The sequence below is a fragment of the Rissa tridactyla genome, chromosome 12, assembly GCF_028500815.1.
Source record: "Rissa tridactyla isolate bRisTri1 chromosome 12, bRisTri1.patW.cur.20221130, whole genome shotgun sequence".
Lineage (NCBI taxonomy): Eukaryota > Metazoa > Chordata > Aves > Charadriiformes > Laridae > Rissa > Rissa tridactyla.
This window is the reverse complement of record NC_071477.1, coordinates 5,235,763-5,255,525: the sequence shown is the minus strand read 5'-3', so window position 1 is coordinate 5,255,525 and position 19,763 is coordinate 5,235,763. Positions and strand designations below refer to the sequence as shown.

At 57.8% G+C, this 19,763-nt stretch overlaps 2 protein-coding genes across 7 annotated transcripts in view; one reads left to right on the top strand and one right to left on the bottom strand.

The window, feature by feature from the left end:
- TPX2 (TPX2 microtubule nucleation factor) overlaps window positions 1–2,823 on the bottom strand; it is a 15,535-nt gene extending 12,712 nt beyond the window's left edge. The window contains exons 1-2 of one of the 4 annotated variants that reach the window (XM_054218031.1): window positions 1,772–1,997; window positions 1,309–1,556 (exon numbers count right to left, since the gene is read on the bottom strand). The gene's annotated coding sequence lies outside the window, so the exon portion shown is untranslated. Of the gene's footprint in view, window positions 1–1,308; window positions 1,999–2,744 lie in introns of those variants that run through there. The other 3 variants (XM_054218033.1, XM_054218032.1, XM_054218034.1) reach the window with 3 other exon arrangements.
- Window positions 2,188–19,763, top strand: BCL2L1 (BCL2 like 1). 3 transcript variants are annotated; one of them, XM_054218037.1, is made up of 3 exons: window positions 2,188–2,339; window positions 3,297–3,962; window positions 19,271–19,763. In XM_054218037.1, the coding sequence occupies exons 2-3, from the start codon at window positions 3,408–3,410 to the stop codon at window positions 19,406–19,408; spliced, it is 693 nt and encodes a 230-aa protein (XP_054074012.1). In that variant the 5' UTR covers window positions 2,188–2,339; window positions 3,297–3,407; the 3' UTR covers window positions 19,409–19,763. The 3 variants fall into 3 exon arrangements, with proteins under 3 accessions (XP_054074012.1, XP_054074011.1, XP_054074010.1); XM_054218036.1 differs by lacking the exon at window positions 2,188–2,339 and adding an exon at window positions 2,538–2,693; XM_054218035.1 differs by lacking the exon at window positions 2,188–2,339 and adding an exon at window positions 2,877–3,023.

Here is a 19,763-nt window from a genome sequence, read left to right as displayed (position 1 = left end):
CGATAATCCAGAGTTCCCAGATGCTTTTCACAGGCTAGTATGTAAACTGGACAATTACAAGGGGCTGAAAACTGCCTCTAGAGATACAGTCCTGTCACCACAGCCTCTAGGAAGCTATCCCACCACAAGGGATAGCCTTCAGCACAATGCCAACAACCACTAACAGAAATCATCCTCGCTTTTCCCTGAGCAGGGTTAAGTGAGCACTTTTAACAAATTCTGAATCTACAGCTTCTCTTTCCTCTCTGGTGCTCCTCACTCAATGCCCAAGAGTGCTTTTCCACAGCGTGGAATCAACACTGAGCTCATCATCTCAGGTACAGAACAGAGGCAACGCTGCTGCTCTACCACATAATACTCAAATTGGGAGATAAGGCCTTGAACTCTATGCAGGCGAGAAATGAGAACGCAGGGAGCTCCGCGGGCCACCCTGACCTGCCAACATTAGCCAAAGGAGGAGCGAGGTGCTGGAGCAACAGCTTTTCTTCCAGGCAGCTAATGGCAGCCCAGAGCCACCTCCCTCCCAACAGCCCAAAATAAACAGCCCTGACATCTCATGCTCTGTAAATATCCCATAAGTTTTAGAAGACAGGAAGATGGGACATTCTAAGAATAGCTCTTCAAGGAAAAGTAAATTATTTTTAGCCTGTATAACCTCAACTTATTGCTAGATATGTTGAAGCCCCTCTAGTTTAAAAAAAGCACTGTATAAAAATAAGTAGCTTGATACCTTTTCTGTTACTTAAGCCAGGTTTTGCCAGGGTATATTCCCTCCTTTTCCTAGGAAGCAGGATTTGGTTTGAGAAGAAGTAATGTAGTTTTTCTTAGCTCCAAGATGAAGCTGGTTTTGAGCAGCGGGTGCAAACGTAAGGCTAACAACACAGCACAGCAGGCAGCCCGCTCCGGGCAGCCATTAGCACAGCACAGCACTCTAGGTTTGCAATTAGAGCTCGGGATTTAGGCCCACTCCCCGGGGGCCCCGGGTGCGATCCTGCCCTCCGGTCACCGCTCCAGGCCACGGCAAAACCAGTCCTGGGCTAAGAGCCTGGACCCGCTTTCCGCCTCCCTTTCCCAGCGGTGCTGCGAGGGGCCGAGGCCGCGTTACCGATACCTGGGCTCGGAGCAGGCCCAGGAAGCAGCCATAGCCCCCCTACAGCCAGAGAGACCCAACCGGATCCCCGGGGAGTGCCACGGCCTAGGCCACCGTTACCGGACGGCATCTGCCGGGGAAGGTGAGGAGAAGCCGAGAGCGCCCCTAAGACCAGGGGACCACCCTGTACCCGGTAACCCTCGCCCGCTCCCACTCACCTCAGCGCCGCGGCCGCCCCGCGCGCTGCCTCCGCCGCCGCCGTTAACGGATTTCAAACAGAGCTCGTCGGTCCGAATCGACCAATCAACGCCCAGGGCACGCCCTCGGTGCGTGCCGATTGGGCAGGCCGCCAGGAGAGCAGGGGACCCGGATGAGCGCTGCCCGCAAAGGCTGACGGTAGGCGTAGTTCCCGCACGCAGAGCGCCAGAGCCGCGAACCAGGCGCGAACCACAACTCCCACAAGGCACTGAGAGGGGAGAGCCGAGCCAATCAGGTGAGGCAGCGCTTTAAGTGTTGTTCGCAGACGGCCTATCAGCTGCCGGTAGGCGGGTCCCTCGGGCAGGCCCGGGCGGGGCGGCTCGTGGCCGTGACCAGCAGCACACCAGGGCCGGCAGCGCCGACAGTAAGGCAGGCTGCGCCGCCCGGGCGGGAGCCCACCGGAGACGGGTATCACGGCAGTACCTTACGTGGTCGATGGACTGTCTGGCTTGTAGCTTTGAGTAAGCACGTAGCGGGCCTCTGTCTCCCTCCCGCCTTGATCAAGCACAGGCAGCATCCCTCCACACGGGGCGGCGGAGGCCAGAGCTCTGGGAGCACCGGGGCCACCGTGGCGTGGGCTGCCCGCGGGCCTGTCGGCGCCGACAGGGGGCGCTAGAGCCCCGCCCTCGGCCCGCCACCCCCGCGCCTGCGCAGTAGCACCAACCGCTCCGCGCAGGCGCTCTGCCCCCCTCCCCGCGCTGCCTAACGGACGCTCCCGCCCCGCCCTCCCCGCGCATGCGCGCTGCTCCCCGCCCAGCCTGGCAGCGCCGTGGGCATGCGCACCGCCCCCTCCTGCCCCCTCCCACCCTACCGCACCCCCCCGGCGCGGCCCAGGAGCTCGGCGGCCGCTCGGCGGGCGATGCGGAAGGAGCCCGAGGACTGCTGAGCGGGCCGAGGCCCGGCGGGGCTCCCGGCGACCCCTGGCGTCGCTGCCGGCCGGGCCCGCGGGGCAGGGGCGGGGAAGGACGCGGACCCTCCACCGGCCGCTGAGGTGAGGGGCGGAGTGGGGCAGGCCGTGAGCGACGCGCGGCTCAGCCAATGGGAGAGTTCGCTTATGGGCCCCGCCCCTCGGGGCTCTCCCCGGCGGGTGATTGGCTGGCGAGTGAGGGGCGGGCGGCGTGGGCGGGTGCCGTCCTCGCGGGCGCCCCGTCGGCCCTCGTGCGCGGGCCCCGTGCTCGCCGCCCCGCCCCGGTACGGCGGCCGAGAGGGGCGGTACGGTGGCCGGGGGAGGGGGGGGGCCAGGCCGCCCCCTGCGGCCCTCCCGCCTGCCGCGGCCCAGTGAGTCACCGGCCCGGCCCCGGCGGCAGCGCCTTGTTAGCCGCAGCGAGCGACCGGGATAGCTCCCGTAAGAACACAGGGCCGAGTGGTGGTATGGGGGGGGCTGCGCCGCGGTTACCGTCAAACCGGGCCCTGCACGGGGCTGCCGTAACCCTTGGGCAACGCTGCCTGTCCGCTTCCGCCGGCCGCCGTTGGGCAACGCCGGTGGAGGGGGGCGGGGGGAGCCGGGCCCTTTAACGGGCGGAGCCGGAGCGGGTGGGGGCGGTGCTGCGTCCGCCTCCGCGGCACTCCGGGACTGGCGGAGCGCGGCCGGGCCGGCCCGCAGCTCCAGCAGAGTGAGAGCCGCCTCCGCTCCGGCCCGGCCCGCAGCCGGTCTGCCAGGCGGTGCCTGCACCCGGTGAGAGCCTGGGGTTGGGGACCGGGGGCTGCTCGGAGCGAACCGGCGGGGTCCCCTGGGGCTCGAGATTGGTTTCCCGGGAGGTGGAGGGTGGGTGTTGCGGTCGATTCTCCGCGCGGCTTCAATCCGGTGGCCCTGAGTCTCGGCATAAGGCTGTGGGATGATCTCAGTCTGATGATAAGCTATCGGGGTTCGTGGCGCGGGTGCATCTAAAAGCTGTAGCATTAACCGTTTCTTTGCCTTTCTCCTTTTCTGGTGTTTGTCTGTGCAAAGGTCAAATGTTTCCATCCGTCGTGAAGAAGAAGAGTGGAGTCGGGACCTGCTAAGTGCTGATCTGCTTGTGCTCTGGACCATGGACTCATTGAGGGCATCCCAGGTGTGAAAATGTCCAGCAGTAACCGGGAGTTAGTGATTGACTTTGTTTCCTACAAGCTCTCACAGAAGGGATACAGCTGGAGTCAGCTGGAGGAGGAGGATGAGAACAGGACTGACTTTGCAGCGGAGGAGGCCGAGATGGACGGCGTCCTCAACGGGAGCCCCTCCTGGCACCCGCCCGCCAGCCACGTAGTGAATGGAGCCACCGTGCACCGGAGCAGCCTCGAAGTCCATGAAATCGTTCAAGCAGCCGATGTGAGGCAGGCGCTGAGAGACGCGGGGGATGAGTTTGAGTTGAGGTACCGGCGGGCTTTCAGCGACCTCACTTCCCAGCTCCACATCACCCCTGGCACGGCATATCAGAGCTTTGAGCAGGTAGTGAATGAACTCTTCCGCGATGGAGTGAACTGGGGTCGCATTGTGGCTTTCTTCTCCTTCGGAGGAGCCTTGTGTGTGGAGAGCGTTGACAAGGAGATGCGGGTATTGGTGGGACGCATTGTATCTTGGATGACCACGTACTTGACCGACCACCTAGATCCCTGGATCCAGGAGAATGGCGGATGGGTAAGAACTCCTCTTCTCGGTGGGAGTGGCAGCCCATGTCCTCCCTTGCTCCAGGCCAGCAGCAGTACTGGCCAAACCAGAGCGTAGCTCCCTGCATTGTTTTTGGTAGTGCATGTCCTAGACCTTGCAGGGAGATAAAGGGGTGTGTGGCCTTTCCCTCTGTGCTCATAATACTCTGCCTCAAGAGGGTCAGTCCATCACAGTGACACAGTTTGTGCTCAGTCGTGTCCTTCTCCATCCCTATTTCTTCTCCTTCTCCTTGGATGTTATGTAAAAGACCTGTTTTCCAAGAGCCTTTGGAAATCTAATGTCATCCAAGCTTGTTCTTCAAGCAGGACCCCTTGCTCTTGGGCATGTTCCTGGTGTCATTTAACAGCAGGGAGTGGAGCTTCCTCCTCTCAGAGCTTGAAGTGCTCTGGCGGGCTGGCCTGCGGTCTGCTGGGGTAACAGCTACTTCTTCATTCTGGAGACAGGACTTTGCCTTCTGCCGTGCTCACGGTGAAGTGAATCCCATGGCAGATCCTTGTGGGTGGGTGGGCTGCTGGGCCAGTGGGAGCTGATGTGGTGGGAGCCAGGGCTGAGGTGGGAGCAACCTCTGCGCTGGCGAGCTGCTAAACCTGCAGCTGCTTCTTGCTTGGCAGGGAGCAATACTCCCAGCTGCCCCAGCAGCAAACCCTGTAAGCTTTCAATGGTGAGGTATTAACATGAATAAGCATTTCTTCAGGAAGCATTCTTGAAATGCCGGGTCCGGCTGCGCGGTGCTGCCTGGGACTGCCAGCGGGAGGTATATGACCTACAGATGTCTGAGTTTTCTTTTTGCTTTTGCATCTTAGTGATTCCCTGCTGGTGTAACCTTTACTGGTGCCCCACTGGAAAGAGCTCATGCTGTCAGGCGTTAGCATCTAAACGGTGGGGAATTGCCTTGCTGGTGAGCTAAGGGCTTTCAGCCCTGGTCATCTCATAGTCCATCAGCAGGCCCCTGCATCTTGAGGAGAGGGCAGGAAGCTTTGAGCCCGGCGTTGTGCTCTGCACCCTCCTGATAGAGAAGAGGCACAGGAGCCCCACAGAGCTCCCCAGCTCCTCGCGCTTGGCCGGTGGTGTCGGGGTCTCTGGAGAAGAGGGAAAGTGGGTGCACCCAGGGAGAGGGAGCAGGTTCACACAGGGTGCAGGAATTCCAGGAATGCGGGCTGCCCTGGGGCACTACCCGGGTGGGGCTGCTCGGGCTTGGTTTCGATTAATAACTGGGGATCTGCTGGCCATTTCATCAGGCTGTATCTGGCCCATTAGCTCTCTCGTCCTGCAGATAACCCTGGCCAAATGCTGAGTTCCTTCCCCCTCCCTCTGGCTTTGGCTTTTAAAGCCACAGATTAGTCTTGGAATTGAGTGATCAAATTGAGGTTTCCAAGCTAGTGTGGCTGTTGCTGTTAGTGACGGATTGGGCTGTATCCTGGAGACCTAGGCGATAATGCAATCTGATTTTTTGTAAATGAACTCTCTGGGGGATTTAGATTAAATCACTGGTGGAAAATCACTGGTCCCTGCTTGTGGGGAATGAAATACCTCCTCCCTCTGTTCCCCACCCCCAACCATCATGGTTAAGACTCTTCAATTTTTTTTGTGTCTGTCTGTAAATTCATTGTTTGGAGCAAATATTTGTTCAACAGATTGCGGAAGGGTCAGGACTCCTCTCTATCTGACCCGCCCACCAGCTCTTGCTTTGAAGATCACCGTTAGCCGTGTTTCCCACCCAGGGGAACAACCTTGCTCTCTTCTTCTAACCTTGAACGGGGCTTCTAACTTCATCGCTCAGGCTGGGCTGCTGCCCAGGCTGTGCCGGTAGCTGAAGGGGAACCAGGCAGGGTGGTAAAGGCCATAGTTGGGGGGGATCCGCCCCACCAGCCACCAAAAAAAAAGGGCTGGGCAGTGTTGCTGCTGCCAGCCTGTTGCAAATCCCAACCCAGTTCTTGTTCGACGTCTCAGCATTAGCTTTCCTCCGCACTCAGGTTTCACCGTGTCCCTTCTCAGGGGACAGCCGTGCAGCTCCAAGCGTAGGGATGGCGCGGTGCGGCGGCAGCACAGGAGCCATAAGAGCTCCCGAGTGCCTCACGCATGGGGTGTGCGTGGAGATGCTCTGCGACTTCAGCTGCAGGGGGGGAGAACTGCTGGCCTGCTGCCAGCAAGGAAAGGCAGTGCCACCTTGCACTTACTGTGACGGAGCGGTCCCTCTCCTGCCGCCCTGTTTGCACAGGGAGCCTGTTTGGTGCATCTGAGCTGTTAGAGCCCGTCCCATACAAACAAAGCTCTCCCGAGAGGTGCAGCAGGCGGGTCCTGGTGGGAGAGATGCAAGTTCTGGCAGGCCTGCTTGGCAGGGACCAGGTGGTTTGTGTTTTAGAGCGCTGCAGCACTTCTCTTCCTGGAAAGCCCCTCTGAAAGAGGGAAGGAGCGCGGCTCTATCACAGGTATCGCGCAGCCTGGTCGTGTAGGAAGCTCTATTTCATTCCTCACCAGTGGAACAAAGGCAAGCGTAGGATGGCTGTGGGGTGCAGGTTGCCTTTGAAGGGCCCTGTAGGCTGCTCTGTGCTGGGCTGTAGCAGTTTTCTTGAGAAATCATTTTTTGAGGCGAAGGGGAAATGGCAAATCTATCTCCATAGTATAGTGAGTGTATTTTGTCACGTTTACTGTCCCTGCCTTGGTTTGCCCTCCTCTCTGCAATCTGGCACTGAGAAAACAAACAAGAACAACCCAAGGGGGCCATTTAATAACCAGCCAGAAGAGAGCTGCTGCCTTGGTGAGCCGTCAAAACCAAAGAGGAGGCTTTCCTGAGGCAGTTGTTTTGGCCAGGACCAGATTCCACTAGCTGTGAAGTTCAAACAGTGATCCCAGTGGGGATCGGGAGTCATGGGGGGAGAAATCTGATGAGTGGGAATGTAGGAGGGGGAAGCGCAGGGCGAGCGGGAGAGAGCCTGGCAGGCAGAGATGTACTGACCGTGTTTAATCTGTTTGAGAAAGGAAAGTGAGCAGTAGTTCCTGCCTGGTTGTGACCCTCCAGTGGATGACAGTTTTTCTTTCAAGGTTGAATCTATGTTCAGAGTGAGGTTTAAAGAGGGTGTTCCTTGGGGGCTTGGAGGTAGATCGATGGACATAGAGGCAAGAGGTTTCCTGTTTGCAGGGGGTGTGGGGGGAACCAGCGGGAAGGGTCTGTGCCAGGCCAGGACTGAAAGCAAAGCGCATCTTTGCCACCAGTCTGTGACATCTGAATCCCAACAAGCTGGGCTAGGCTGAAAGAGGACTAACTGCTTCCCACCTTGGCTCTGTGCATCCCAGGCTCTCGGCTGGCCCTGACCACGCAGGGCTCGATATGCTGGGGTGTATTTGTTGTGTCGCTCTGTGGTGGACTGAAAGCTTGTGGTTCTGTTTGGGGAAAACCCTTAGAAGATGTCAATATAGCAAACTCATTTTCTACCTTTTAAATTTTTTTCTTGAATAATAGGAAATGACTCAGCCTGTGTCATATGACAAGAGTGCAGCTGGGATTTCGTCCTGTGCTCTTGCTGCAAGCTTCTCAATGGTTTCAGGTTGAGGGCAAGCCTTTGGTTTTCAGCTCTTCAGAAATGCTTTTTGGCCCTATGCCATCACCCAGGTAAGGCGCACAAGCCTTCCCTGCAGCCACCACAGTATCTAGCTGATCCCGGGTGCCCCAGGATCCTCATGTTTTGTTGGTCTGAGCTTTTTGGGCAGTGTAAGATAAGTGCAAGTTTGAATTCTGCTGCTGTTGTGCCCTGAGACTCAGAGAGGAGTGGCCTGCTAGGTGTGGAAGGGGCACACCTGCGCGTTGCACTGAATGGGGAACGCAGCTCCCTCCGGGGTGAGCGCTGTTTCCCAAAGCTCTGCTGTTCTGAGTGTTAACACGTTGGGTTTCGGGGATGACACAGCACTGCTAATCCAGTTTGAGATCGCAGCCATCGGTTTAACTTGCTGGCCAGTAGGCAGCAGAGCTGGCTGTAGGAAGTGACTGTGGATAGCCAAGGCCACGCTTTGCTTAGAGATGAATCCCAACCAGTGGTCTGCGAAGCTTAGCCGGGTTATCGCTTTCCACTTTGTCCTCTGTAATTATTTTACAGTCTGGATCCCTTGCAGATGAGATGATGCCTCCATTGTCATCACCTGCTTGGGATGAAAAAAATACTCTTCCCCTGCCAGCTGGGTCCCTCGTGTCCCTTCGCAGTACGGGCTGTTCCTCTCTGGCTGTGGGAACTGCCTGCCTGACGGTCACTGCCTGCAGGGTCTTGGCTCGGTCTGTCCTGCCTGGCGTAGCCATCCCAGGTAGCTGTATCCTTGCTGGCGGCTGGAGATCTGGGCTCAGCATGCAGATCCCTGGCAGCTTCTCATCCTGCCTTCGACCTGGGAGGCTTTTCTGCAGTGCTCTCCAGGAAATGCCATTGGAATGACTTCCACTGCAGCTTCCTGCCCGGCCCGCAGCAGCATTCCTACCGCTAGACCAAGAACGACGCAGAGGCGAGTTTTGAGAGCTTTGCTCTTCGCCCCATTTACTGTTCTCCTTCTTTGGGGCCCTGCGTGTTTTCCTTGCTGCCTCTTGGTGTGCGGTGCAGTTTGATTAAGTTGCTTAGATCTGTGATTAGAGCAGGCGCCTGAAGGGCAAAGCTCCTGCCCGTCACTGGCTGTGGCTCAGAGCAGCCCACTTAACCCCGTGGTCTTTCAGGAAAAAGGATAGCGTTTCCTTCCCTCCCAGGGGAGACACTGGGAACTCGGATTCATAAAGCACTCTGAGGTTCTTTAATCCGAAGAATGGAGTGTCGTTTACAAAAAAAGACCTGTGAAATAACTAACGAACTGTTTCTTGCTCCTCTGTGTTCACAGCTGCTCTGGGTAATGTCAGTCTTCCTGATCATCCTGCTCCTGTCTGAAACTGGAGCTGGGTTCCCCCCAGCGCTGCCTGGGGTCTCTCCCCATTTCAGCAGCAATGGGGTGTCCCACCACAGCAGACGGGGTGGGAGGGAGCAGCGTGCTCTTTTTGCCCCATGTGGAAGCTGCAGCTTTCTGTACGTATTTGGGGTGCTGCACCTGATTTCCTCCCAGCTTCCGTATGGTTTGTGTACGTGGTTTACCCCAGGGAGCAGCGATACGCCTGCGGCCCACAGCGGCTACAGGCTGAATGGGTGTGCAGTGCTTCAAGGCCTTTGCTTAAGCTTCTCTCCTTTTGATTTTTACCAAGCTGCTGACGGCTGTAAGCACAGTCCCATCTTGATGTTACAAGGAGTATTTCTCCAGCAGCTCTTTCCCCACTAGCTGTAAAGCCGGAGTGCTCCCAGGAGGAGCTGGGGGAAGGGAAGGGATGGCTATCAGTTGTAGAAGTGTTGCAGACCTGCTGAACCGAGAGGAGAGGGATTAATGGTGGCTTCTGCTGTGGGAGCAGAAAGGGGCTGGGGGTGGCTGCTGTCTCCCCTCTGGTGACCCCGATGGCAGTCGGGATGTTGACCTACCTGCTGGCTGATTCAGTGCAAAGGTATGCTCTGCGGGGTGGCTCTGCCTTTGCATGGCAGGAAAGCAGCAAACCTCTCCTCCTCCTCCTCCACCCTCCCGAGAGGGATGTTACCCTTAAATGCTATTGTTCTGAGCAACTAAAGATTAACGCGGATAATGGAGGCATGAAAGGGAAGCCATGTCCCTCGGTGCCAGGGCACTCCTTGATTTGCCGCCCTGGCCTTGGACAGAGAAACCGTTCCTCCTCTGTACTCCCCATGTGGAAGGACAGGCAGAGGGGTGGTTGGTGCAAGATCTCTCTGAAGTCCGGCTCCTAAGCGTCCTTGGGATGCCAAGGGCTTAAGTTAAGGGGACGTGCTTTCTAGAGGCGTGCAAGAGCGTTCCCCACAGTGTGCCCATGGAGGGGGGATGCGATGGCTTTGCTGGGTGCACAGGGCCAGCTCCAGGCTGTGGGCTGGCCCTCACCGCGTTCAGGTGGGGAGAAGGGTTACTCTTTGCCACAGAAGCAGAACAGCCCAGTGGAGCAAGGGGGCAGAGGGCTGTGGGAGGCAGAGCCGTTAGCAGATGGCTCCAGCTGGGCTTACCGGGGGAGCAGGTGTGGGTTTCGGGAGGCAGCCTTTTAAGAGAGATGTCAGTTTTGAACCCGGGAGGCTTGAGGGGCTGAACCGTGGCTGCCACGACTCGCGTGCTGGGGAGCTGTGACCTAGTTGTGCTGTAGAAATGCTCGCTTTATTTTTTATTTTTAGGTATTTTGCTTATTTTATCCTCATGTTTAATTTAGTTAACAAAAAAAAAAAAAAAAGAATCCGAGGGCTGAGCAGTGCTGGGAAGGACTGCCTGCAGGCGGGAACGCCCGCTGCAGCTCCTCCGTGCAGCCAGCATCTCTCCAGCCGCCCGTGTCTTCTCTCGGACACGTGCTCACGTGTACCAGCCCAGTGCTGTCTCTCAGGATCTCTTTAATGGGAAACCCAGTGCACTCGGCGCTGCTGCCTGCCTCCGGGGTAGCGAGAGAGGGAGGAGCGGGATTCGGAGCATTAACCAGAGAGGCTCCCATGGCCACGGGGGGACTGTTTGAATGTCGTGCTGTAACTGGTCTGCGTTCCCTCTGCTACTGGGAGCAGGGAGCTGGGTGAGCATGGCGTTTCAGCAGGTTCGGGGCTGGTTACTCTCTCAACCACTGCTTGCCCCTGCGTTTGCACAGCATGCCCGGGGAAGGGTAATAGGCTGTATCTGTGAAGAGGGAAGTTTCAGGGGTCTGTGCAATTCCCTTGGGGAGAGCTGCTTGAATTTATTGCATTATCCTCCTTCCTGCTCAAGCTTGTGTTTCAGCTGTGTCTGCAGACGTAGCTTCTGATTTAAGTAGATCCAATTAGTAGCTAGCTTCTGGCATCAGTATCCTGCCTGGGGAGATGAGCCCTGGAGATGGGGAGCCTTCGGTGGGAGAGAGGCCGGGCTCAGCCTTTCTGCCCCGCTCCTGATCTAGGATGGAGCTGGAGCTCCCCGTCTCGCAGCCCTGGCCCTGAGCTCAGGAGGAAACCAAGGCAGGTGTCGTCTGCTCCGCGCTCCACCTGGCTAAGAACAAAGAGCAGGCAGGTTCTCCCTGCCTGTACCGCTGCTAGCCAGGTGCTCTTAAGACTGAAATCAAATACTCCAAAACGTGGCATCTTGGCAGCAGGCAGGGCTTGGAGCAGGAACCGCTCATGCTGGGCGGTGTGCGAGGCGTCGATGGGCAGAGCCCTGCAGGGACCTGTCTGTTGAGGGCAGGACTGTGTGCCTGAGGGGAGAGAGCTGCTGAGCTGGCTGCTTCCCGAAGGAGCATGGAAGGGTTTTCTTCTCTACTGGAGGGTGAAGGGCTCTTTGGGAAGCTCAAAGAAGAGACCTAGGCTGGCACAAAGCTGGTTTGGTTTGAATGCAGCTAATGCCACGCTCAGGTGGAGCGGGACAGCTGTCTGCATCACTTCATTAGTTCTCCAAGTGATGCTAGTCCCATTTGCACATCTCTCTTTTGCCATCATTGAGGTTGAGGAAGGTGCATGAGCATTGTGCAAGGAGCGCGGCTGGCAGCAGTACGTGACATTACTCTGTGTGTGTAGCTTGTGGCTCAGGGTTTGGGCTGGGATGTGGGAGCTGGGCGTGTATGTGGCCCTGGGTAGTGTCTGGGTGACATATGACTTATGTATGGAGAAAATGAGGTGTTGCTACCTGTATATCAGCCATCACAGCAGTGTTGCAAGTGCTTCCATCCTGTAATGGTATGGCTCACCAGCGTATTAAACTTGCCGGAGAGCTAATATCTTTTATTAGAGCAACTGACCTCATTTAGAAGCTTCCAGTGCACCAGCCAGTGATTATTTCATGCAACAACACGTATGGAGGAGCCCAGGGCAGAGCACAAAGTCTCCTCGTGCTGCTCCGCTCTCTCACACATTTGCTGCATCAGCTGCCTACTCTGCTTCCTGCCCTCAAGTCAGCAAGGATTTTGCTAAAAGGGACTTCGTGGCCTGAATCATTTGAGATTTCATGTGGACTAACAGGAAGTGAAAACAGAATGAGCACATCTTCCTCCTCTTCCTGCACCTCCACCCTTTCCCCTTTTTCATTCAAGTGGCATGTAAGAATTACAGCAGCCTCATGAGGTGCCGGGACTGAAGTGGGAAGTGGCGAGGCTTGGCCAGCACTCCTCCAGGATGCTGGAGGACAAGTGGCTCGAGGCAATCGTGTGGCCCTTCCCCAGGACCTGTCTCCCACGGGGACTGTCCCTGCATCCAGCCTTGCTCCCGTGGGCTCTGGTAATGCTGCCGTTCCCTGCAGTGGGGGCTTGGGGTAAGGCTCGTGGTGCGGTTGAGAGCTGGAGAGGTCCATCAGCATCGCATGACTTGGCCTCTGGATAGGAGGGAACATGGCACTGCAGCCGGGCACACGTGAGCGTGGCACGTCTCCTCGGTGCAGGTTTCCCCATAGTTACACAAGGGCACGATTGCACAGGAGCTGTGACGTCTGGGAAGAGCAATGACAAGGTGAAAATTGAGCTTTGTTCCTCGGGTGCGGGGGACCCTGCCGAGGTGTTTGTCCAGCGCAGTGAGCCGGCCACAGCGCTCGGGCTCCCCAGCACCGCAGGCAGCAGATAACCGTGAAATTAAAGCAGGAGCCTTCCCCTGCCCCCCGAGCGCGCCCCTCGCACAAAGGCGGGCAGGCAGGCAGGCTGCTCTGCCTGCCGGGGCTCAGACACCATCTGTCCGGTGGGGAGAAGCATCAGAGAGACCGTCTTTCCTCGGACTATTCCACTTAATGCCCTTTGGAAAACAATCCCATTCCCAGCAGGTGCTAATCTCTTGAGTGGATCCGGCTCAGCCAATGTGTTCTTTGCTGTGCCTTTGTACTGGAGCCTTGTCGCCTGCCAGCCGTTCTGCTGCCGAGCTCGCCCAACGCCGGCCGGGGCTTCAGCACCTTCGGGAGCCTTCAGCCTGGTTAGTTCTGGGAGAAACACTGATGAAAGATGGATGCAAGTAGATTAGTCATTCACACCATCTCCCGCTTTAATACACATGAATGTTTCAGCAGATTTCTGGAACGGAGAGCGCAATTCCCTGCTCTCCATCTCGTGCTGTGCGCAGCAGTCTCCCGGGGCAGGGATGGGGGTTACAGCTGTCACCGGAGCCCCTTTCATGTATTTGGAAAATGCTGAAATTGTACTGAATGGTGTGGGGTTATTGCAGGTTTCCTGGAGCTGGTGATGAAACCAGTTTGACAGGAGGCTGCCACAGCGAGGATTAGGCATGGAATGTGCTAGTGAGGGTTTGTTTCTGGTTAGAAAGGAGCTGGCTCTGGCCCTCGCTAGGCTGAAGCCCCCGCAGGTTTGTTGGGCTTTGGGCTGCGGCCCCATGGGCAGCCTCCCCGCATGGTGCAGCCCAACGTGTGTGGGGAGGTGGGGATGTGCTTATTTAATGAACCTTTTTGAATTTATGGCTGCGTCCCTCAGGGTTGCGGGTTTCTCTGCACGAAGAGCCCTGGAGCTTGGGCAGGGGCAGCACCCCAGCGCCTGCAGCACCCTGGTGCCCGCTCCCAGGGCAGGAGAGACAGGAGAAGCAGCAGGGCTGGTGGCATTCCCTGCCATTGTCATGGAGATCAGCAGCTGCTTCCCTGGAGGTCATCATTTGCATAACAGTTAGAGCTGGGTCTCTGGAGCATTTGCACCTGCGAGTGTGCTGTCCCCAGAGCCCCTTCCCCACCCCATATCAGGCTTGCCCAGGGTGCAGGTGGGGACCAGAGGGGTGAAGCTGAGGATGTGGACAAGCTCGGAGACCCCTCTGCCTAGGATGACATGTTTCCTTGGCATGCTGCCAGGTCCGGGGGGTCACATTGACCTCCAGTCCCGATACCGCAGGCAGTACTGTGTGACTGGCGCAGGCACGCTCGGTGTCCCTGCTGCCCTCATTTCAGGCCTGGGCTTCAGACAGGGCTGGGGATGGTCAGGGCCACACATGGATGCAGTGTCTGGGGGACAAGGGCAAGGGGAGGGCCTCCAGGATGTCTCTTCCACTTTCATAGTGTGTAGGGACCGGCTGAGCTGTGTTTACAGGATCCTAGTGGCAGCCTTTGGGAATATTTACGTTTTCTTTTTTTCTGAAAGATCTCAGCTGCCTTTTCCCCTCTGTGCTTCACCTCCAGGTTCACATATGCCAGTCCCATGTGGTGAGCTGGCAGCCCGAAGGGGGTCTGGGAGCAGGTTGCTGTCGATGCAGGGCTTTGTTGAGGTCGGCGCTGAGCTGCTGCCTTTCTTTTTTTCCATGCTTGTCTCGCTGCTCAGCACAAAACTGTTCCCAGCATCTCATTAACAAATGTCTGGTCATCCAGATGACTCCACTCCTGGCCGGCGATTGGTGTTAGACCTCCTAGCAGTAACACAGCTGTAGTTACGGCGAAGGTATAACAGAAACAGCCTTGTTTTCAAGTGAAACATTGCCTCGTGACAAGCATGCATGGATTGAGAGTCAGACGCTGTGGCTCATGCTGCTGGCTCGTATGCAACTCTAGGCAAAGCATTTAACTGCTCTGCACCTCTGTTGATCTGTCTGGGAATGATGTTGACTTATTCCACGGGGGGGGTTGGAAAACCAACTAATTTTTGATAAAACACATTAAGATCCTTGTGTGAGAAAGGCTTTTGTACATGCAGAGCTGGTTGCTGTGGGTGTCTGTCTCGGAGACAGGCTGGCTGGGTGTCAGGGGTGTAGCTCCTGCTGGAGGCAGATTCTCCCTGTCGAAGTTGGACCGAGTGACGCTGGTTCACTATGAATAGTCTGGGTAAAGCTTGTCTCTTCTCTGCTGGTTATCAGAGCTTCGTACTGGTGTCTCAGTGACCTCCATACCCTTCACCTCCCTGTGCAAGGGAAGCTTTGAGCACCCAAACTCTGCCCTTCCCAGCGGCCAGCACCCTCCCCTCCCACTCTACCCCTGGCTTAAGAGAGACCAGATGGGGATTCATTGCCCACATCTGCTTCCTTCACCTGCCCTCAAGGTTCAGTGTCGTTTACTGAATCCTCTTTCCTCCAGAGTTGGGGCTTATCTTGAAAGAGGAACCCGCTCTACTCTGCTCTGCATGCCCTGAATGGCAACTGTTCTCCCTCCCGCTTGGCCGGGGGAGCTGCTTGGGCAGCGCTGGTGAATGAAACCAGCTGAACCTCTGGGGGTGGCTACCAGCAAGAGGCTGAAACTCTGCGTCTTCCCCTTCTCATTTCCAGGCTAGGATGTCAACACTGTGTCAGCCAGACCTTGTGCTTAATTAGTTTGCTCTGCCATCCAACATAGAGCACTTTGGGTCAGACCTACTCCTCTTTTCTCTCTGCCGCAGTGTTGTGTATGGCTGGGCAGTGTTTAAATGGCTGCTGCGTCTTCCCCGGTGGCGGGTTGCGGTTTGGGGCACTGCAGGTGCCTCCAGAGCCTTTGGCACTGCAGAACCTCCCTGCCCTGTGAGGTGGTGGGCACCGGTGGAGTCTGGATCTCCAGGTCCTCTGTCTCCTGCAAGCAGCCCGTGCAGCTGGAGGGAAGTCGTCCCCCCCAGCAAGTGCTGGTTTAGACTCCAGCAAGAAAACGTTGTGTCCTTCCCCAGCGCTGGGGGAGGAGAGGCAGAGCCGGGGGATTGCCTTTTGCATATGCATAACCTCGTGCTGCTTCCTCCTCGCCTGCCCCAGAGCATCCTCCTCTCGGACGTGTCTTACCCGGGGTGGGGAAGGGGATGTGACGGGTGTTCGGTGGTGGAACAGCCTGTCCTCTCTGGGGTGGAAGAGGCCCACGGGCACACGGAGAGGGCGGTTGAGACACTGACGTGCTGTTGCTACCATAGTCCTTGGGAGCTACTCAGGAATTCCAAATATTTCCTCTCAGATAAAGGTGACTGGGGGAGGCCAGAAATATCTGGACGTGTCTGGGCAAGCCTGAGATCCCAAACACCAGGCCAGAGAGGTCAGAATCGGTACTGGGAGTGCTGGGCTTCAGGTGCAGAGCAGCCGGGGCCCGGGGCGGTGTGGGAACTGAGCAAGCTGCCTTTCCCTAACCTTCAACCCACCCCAAGGATGGGGCGGGAGGACACTTCTGCCTGTTTTCCCACTCCCTCTGGTCTGGGATTGCCATTCCCAGGGGACACATCTGGGATCACAGTTGGGTAGGGGCTGAGCTATTGCAGCCTCCTGGGGATGGTTTCCCTGAGGAAGGGCAAGGCGCTCTCCTCCCGAGTCCCCCACAGCCCCCAGCTTCATCTCCAGCAGCTGCTGCTCCGTCCCCAGGGGAAGGAGAGGGGCTCGTGTCCCCTCCCTGCCCGTGCGGGGCTCTTGTCGTGCTCTTCTCCATCTGTAGCACCCGATAGCTCTCGGTTCACCGTATGCCATTTATCTCTTGTTCAGCAAACACTTCCTTTTCTTAGAAGTAAGGGCTTCAAAACATGCTTCTTGGAACTGCCTTTCCCCAAGCTCGGCGGGACATACCGTGGAGAAGGCAGCACCAGGGCTCAGCTGCCAGCCCTCCCCAGCTCCCTGCCCTGGCTGTGGGGGCCCTCTCGTGGTGCCTGCCCCACTGCCAGCCCTGTGGGGAGGCCAGGTGACTCTGCAGCCCCTTCCACCTCGGCAGCCTTCCTGGGGATGGTGGGGACGTCCCCTGCCATGGGTCATGAGGAGCCTGCAGAGATGTGTGGGGCTCCATGGGGCAGGCCTTACTGCATCCCTGAGCAAAGTGGCTTTTTCTGAGGAATGCATCATGAGGGGCGTAACCTCCCTCCTCCCACTGGGCGCTCCCGCAGCATCGGGTGCTGTGGGTGCACGGCTGGGACATACTTCCAAGGGAAGGACCTTCCCCAGGGATGAGGGCCCTGGTACAGAGGGATGTTGTAGGGGTGGTGGAGGCACTCCACAGCGGGTGTTTTTGGACAAGTTCGTGTATTCTGCCCCAGTTCCCTTCTGCCCTCTATCTGTGCCAGCCTGCGCACTGCGTGCTGAGCTCTGTCACCGCTCCGCTGCTTGTCACCACCTATCAGCAGGGGGATTTCCTGTGCCATAATTAAAAATATCCCTTCCCTGGGTTTGGGCTCTCATCCCTCTCCTGCAGCACGTCCCTGCAGGATGTTTCCACTATTTCCATGGCCATCACCTGGGCAGGCGGCCGGGCAGAGGGGCTGGGAGTGGGCGGCAGCCCTCACCTTTCTCCCTGGATGGCAACCCGCATGTGAGCCGCCGTCCTGCCCGTTCCTGTAGGGCTGGGGTGCAACACACCACCTCCGCGGAGCCTGTGCCAGCTGGCAGGGCCGGTGGGAAGCGAGCTGCCTTCTGCCACTCTGTGTGGGTGGTGGGAGTCACGGGGACGGTTGTCACATCCCCGGAGAGCGCTCTGAGTGAGGCAGCAGCAGTGACGTGCCCCAGGGTGAGTTAGCAAAGTCTCTGTTATCCCAGTGCCCTGCCCCCTGGTCTGCTGATACCTCCTCATGGTCGAGGGGGTGTGAAAGGCAGCCGGGGGAGTTGGGAGATGCTGGAGATGGTGTTTGGTGTAAGGCAGAGAAGAGCTTTGGTGGGGCAGAGGTGGGTGCTGAGCTGCCACCTCACCTGGGTGGTTGTTCAAGTACCTGATCCCCTGTGGTGGGGATACCTGTGGCCGAGGAGAGGGACACAGCCCAGCTCCCTGGAAGCGAGTGTGCCTATCTGTTGCACACTTTGCTGTGAAAAGTTGTGTGTGAGCTTGATCTTGTGTGTCAAGACGAGGAGATACCTTGCAAGCTGTGACCGTGATGGGGCTGTTTTGGGGGAGCCAGGGGAATGGCACCGTGTATCCACAAGTCATGGAGAGGCACCTGCCTAAAGACCCTCTCTATCCCAGCCATGATCCGGGCACCAAACCCCCCGCAGGTCCTGTGGGACAGGCATGGGAGGCATCTTAGGGGCAGAGCTGCCAGACCCAGGCAGGCAGGGATGCTGCCTCTGCCCCCAGGGAGGCCATGGTGAGGCATGACACAAGCACAGCGTCAGCTGGGCTTATCTCTGCTTTCCCAGAGCAGCCGGGTTACTGGAACTGCATTAACTTATCAGGGAACAGGGGACCTTGCTGGGAAGATGGGCTCAAGATGCGACAACGTCAAACCCCTTCTGACGCCGAGGTGTCCAGCGCTCTGAGCTGCTGGCGATCCCTGAGCTCGCAGCTCCAGCTCCCTCTAGCCCCAGCGCTCCTGCTCAGCCCTGATAAACCTGGGAGCTGCTGGGGCATAAAGTTCTCAGTTTCATGTTGCCTGCCCATGGATCCCTCCTTCCCTCTGGTGTGTGTGGCCTGGGGACATGAGCTATTCTCATGGTGGTCTGAGGTCCCTGGGTGCCCAAGGGAGCAGGAGGGGTGACATCGTGCCGTGGGGGTGCTGCACGGGCGCAGGGGGCAGATGTGCTCTCTGAGAGCCTCTTCTCAGGAGCAGTTCAGCTCTGGTGGTCTTCTCTCTCTCTGCCCTCTGTCTCCCCTCATCCTAGGCCACGACAATCTGTCCCCAGCCCCATCACATGCCTCCCTGTGGCCGTTTGCTGCGCAGTGGCTCTGCTGAATCTGACCAGCTCTGGCTGCTGCAGGTGAAGGACTGGAGGTGGCCGGCTCGGACAAGCTGGGCCGGAGTGACTGCATTCCTGGCTGGGCCTCGTGCTTGGCCCGCTCTCCCGAAGCCAGGGGGTAGGCAGGAGTTTCGCGAACCCGAAGTGGTCTGCCTTCGCCGCAGGGATTCGCAAAATCCACATCATGCTGTGGAGTAACCTGTGATGGCCAGGACATGAGAGTGCTTGTCTTGCTGGGATGCGGCTCTGGGGAGAGGGAGGTGGGAGGCTCTGCTTTGGACCCAAAAACGGCGAGGGGGATGTGAGGTGTGGGCTCCTGCCGCAGCCGTGGGCACCAACCCTGCTTCCGCTCCCTCAGGCCTCGGCCATGGAATAAAGCCCAGCGTTTTCCTGCTGCAATGATTTCTATCACACTTCGATGCTAATTTTAGAGAGCCTAGAGCACGTGATGCATCTCCTGCCCTGCCCGCGTTGTATTCTCCGTGCAAATCCTTTCTGGCATCCACTTTTCTCATGACTGGTCCTGTGCTTCCCCCATCGCCCTCTGTGCATGATTCAGAGCGAGGAAGCACAAGGCGTCTGTCATCCGCCTGGTCCCCACCACCGCTTTCCTGCCAGCAGGAGCCCAGCAGCCTTCCTGCCCCTTCCCGTGGAAGAGGAAGGAGCCCCAGAAAGCGTCAGAGATGGTCTCTGTGCTGCACTCCCACCCCTCTACTCACTGCTTCTCTCTTCCCACAGGAGCGGTTTGTGGACCTCTATGGGAACGATGCTGCTGCCGAGGTGAGGAAGGGCCAGGAGACCTTCAACAAATGGCTCCTGACCGGGGCGACGGTGGCAGGAGTGCTTCTGCTGGGATCCCTGCTGAGCCGCAAGTGACCCACCGCCGAGTCCCCCCCCGTCGCCAGGACGACCGCGCCTTCACCACCACATCCACTACACTCCGCTCCCGAGCACTGTCACCGGCGCGGGGGGCAGCTCCTCCAACTCCCGGGCGAGCGCCCCGCTCCACGGAGCTTTCTCCCTCGTGCCGCCAGCTCCTTTTATCGTAGCCTCCTCTTATTTACCGTTCCGTTGTGTTTTAAAAGGCGCTGAGACCAATGCAGCACTTCAGGCAACAGCTCCCAGCGCTGGGAAGATCCAGGCAGCCGGGGAGAGTACTGGATAGAAAGTGTCCCCAGCCTGCAGGGTCCTCTAGATCACTTTCAAGAAAATAAACAGACTTATTTTTGCA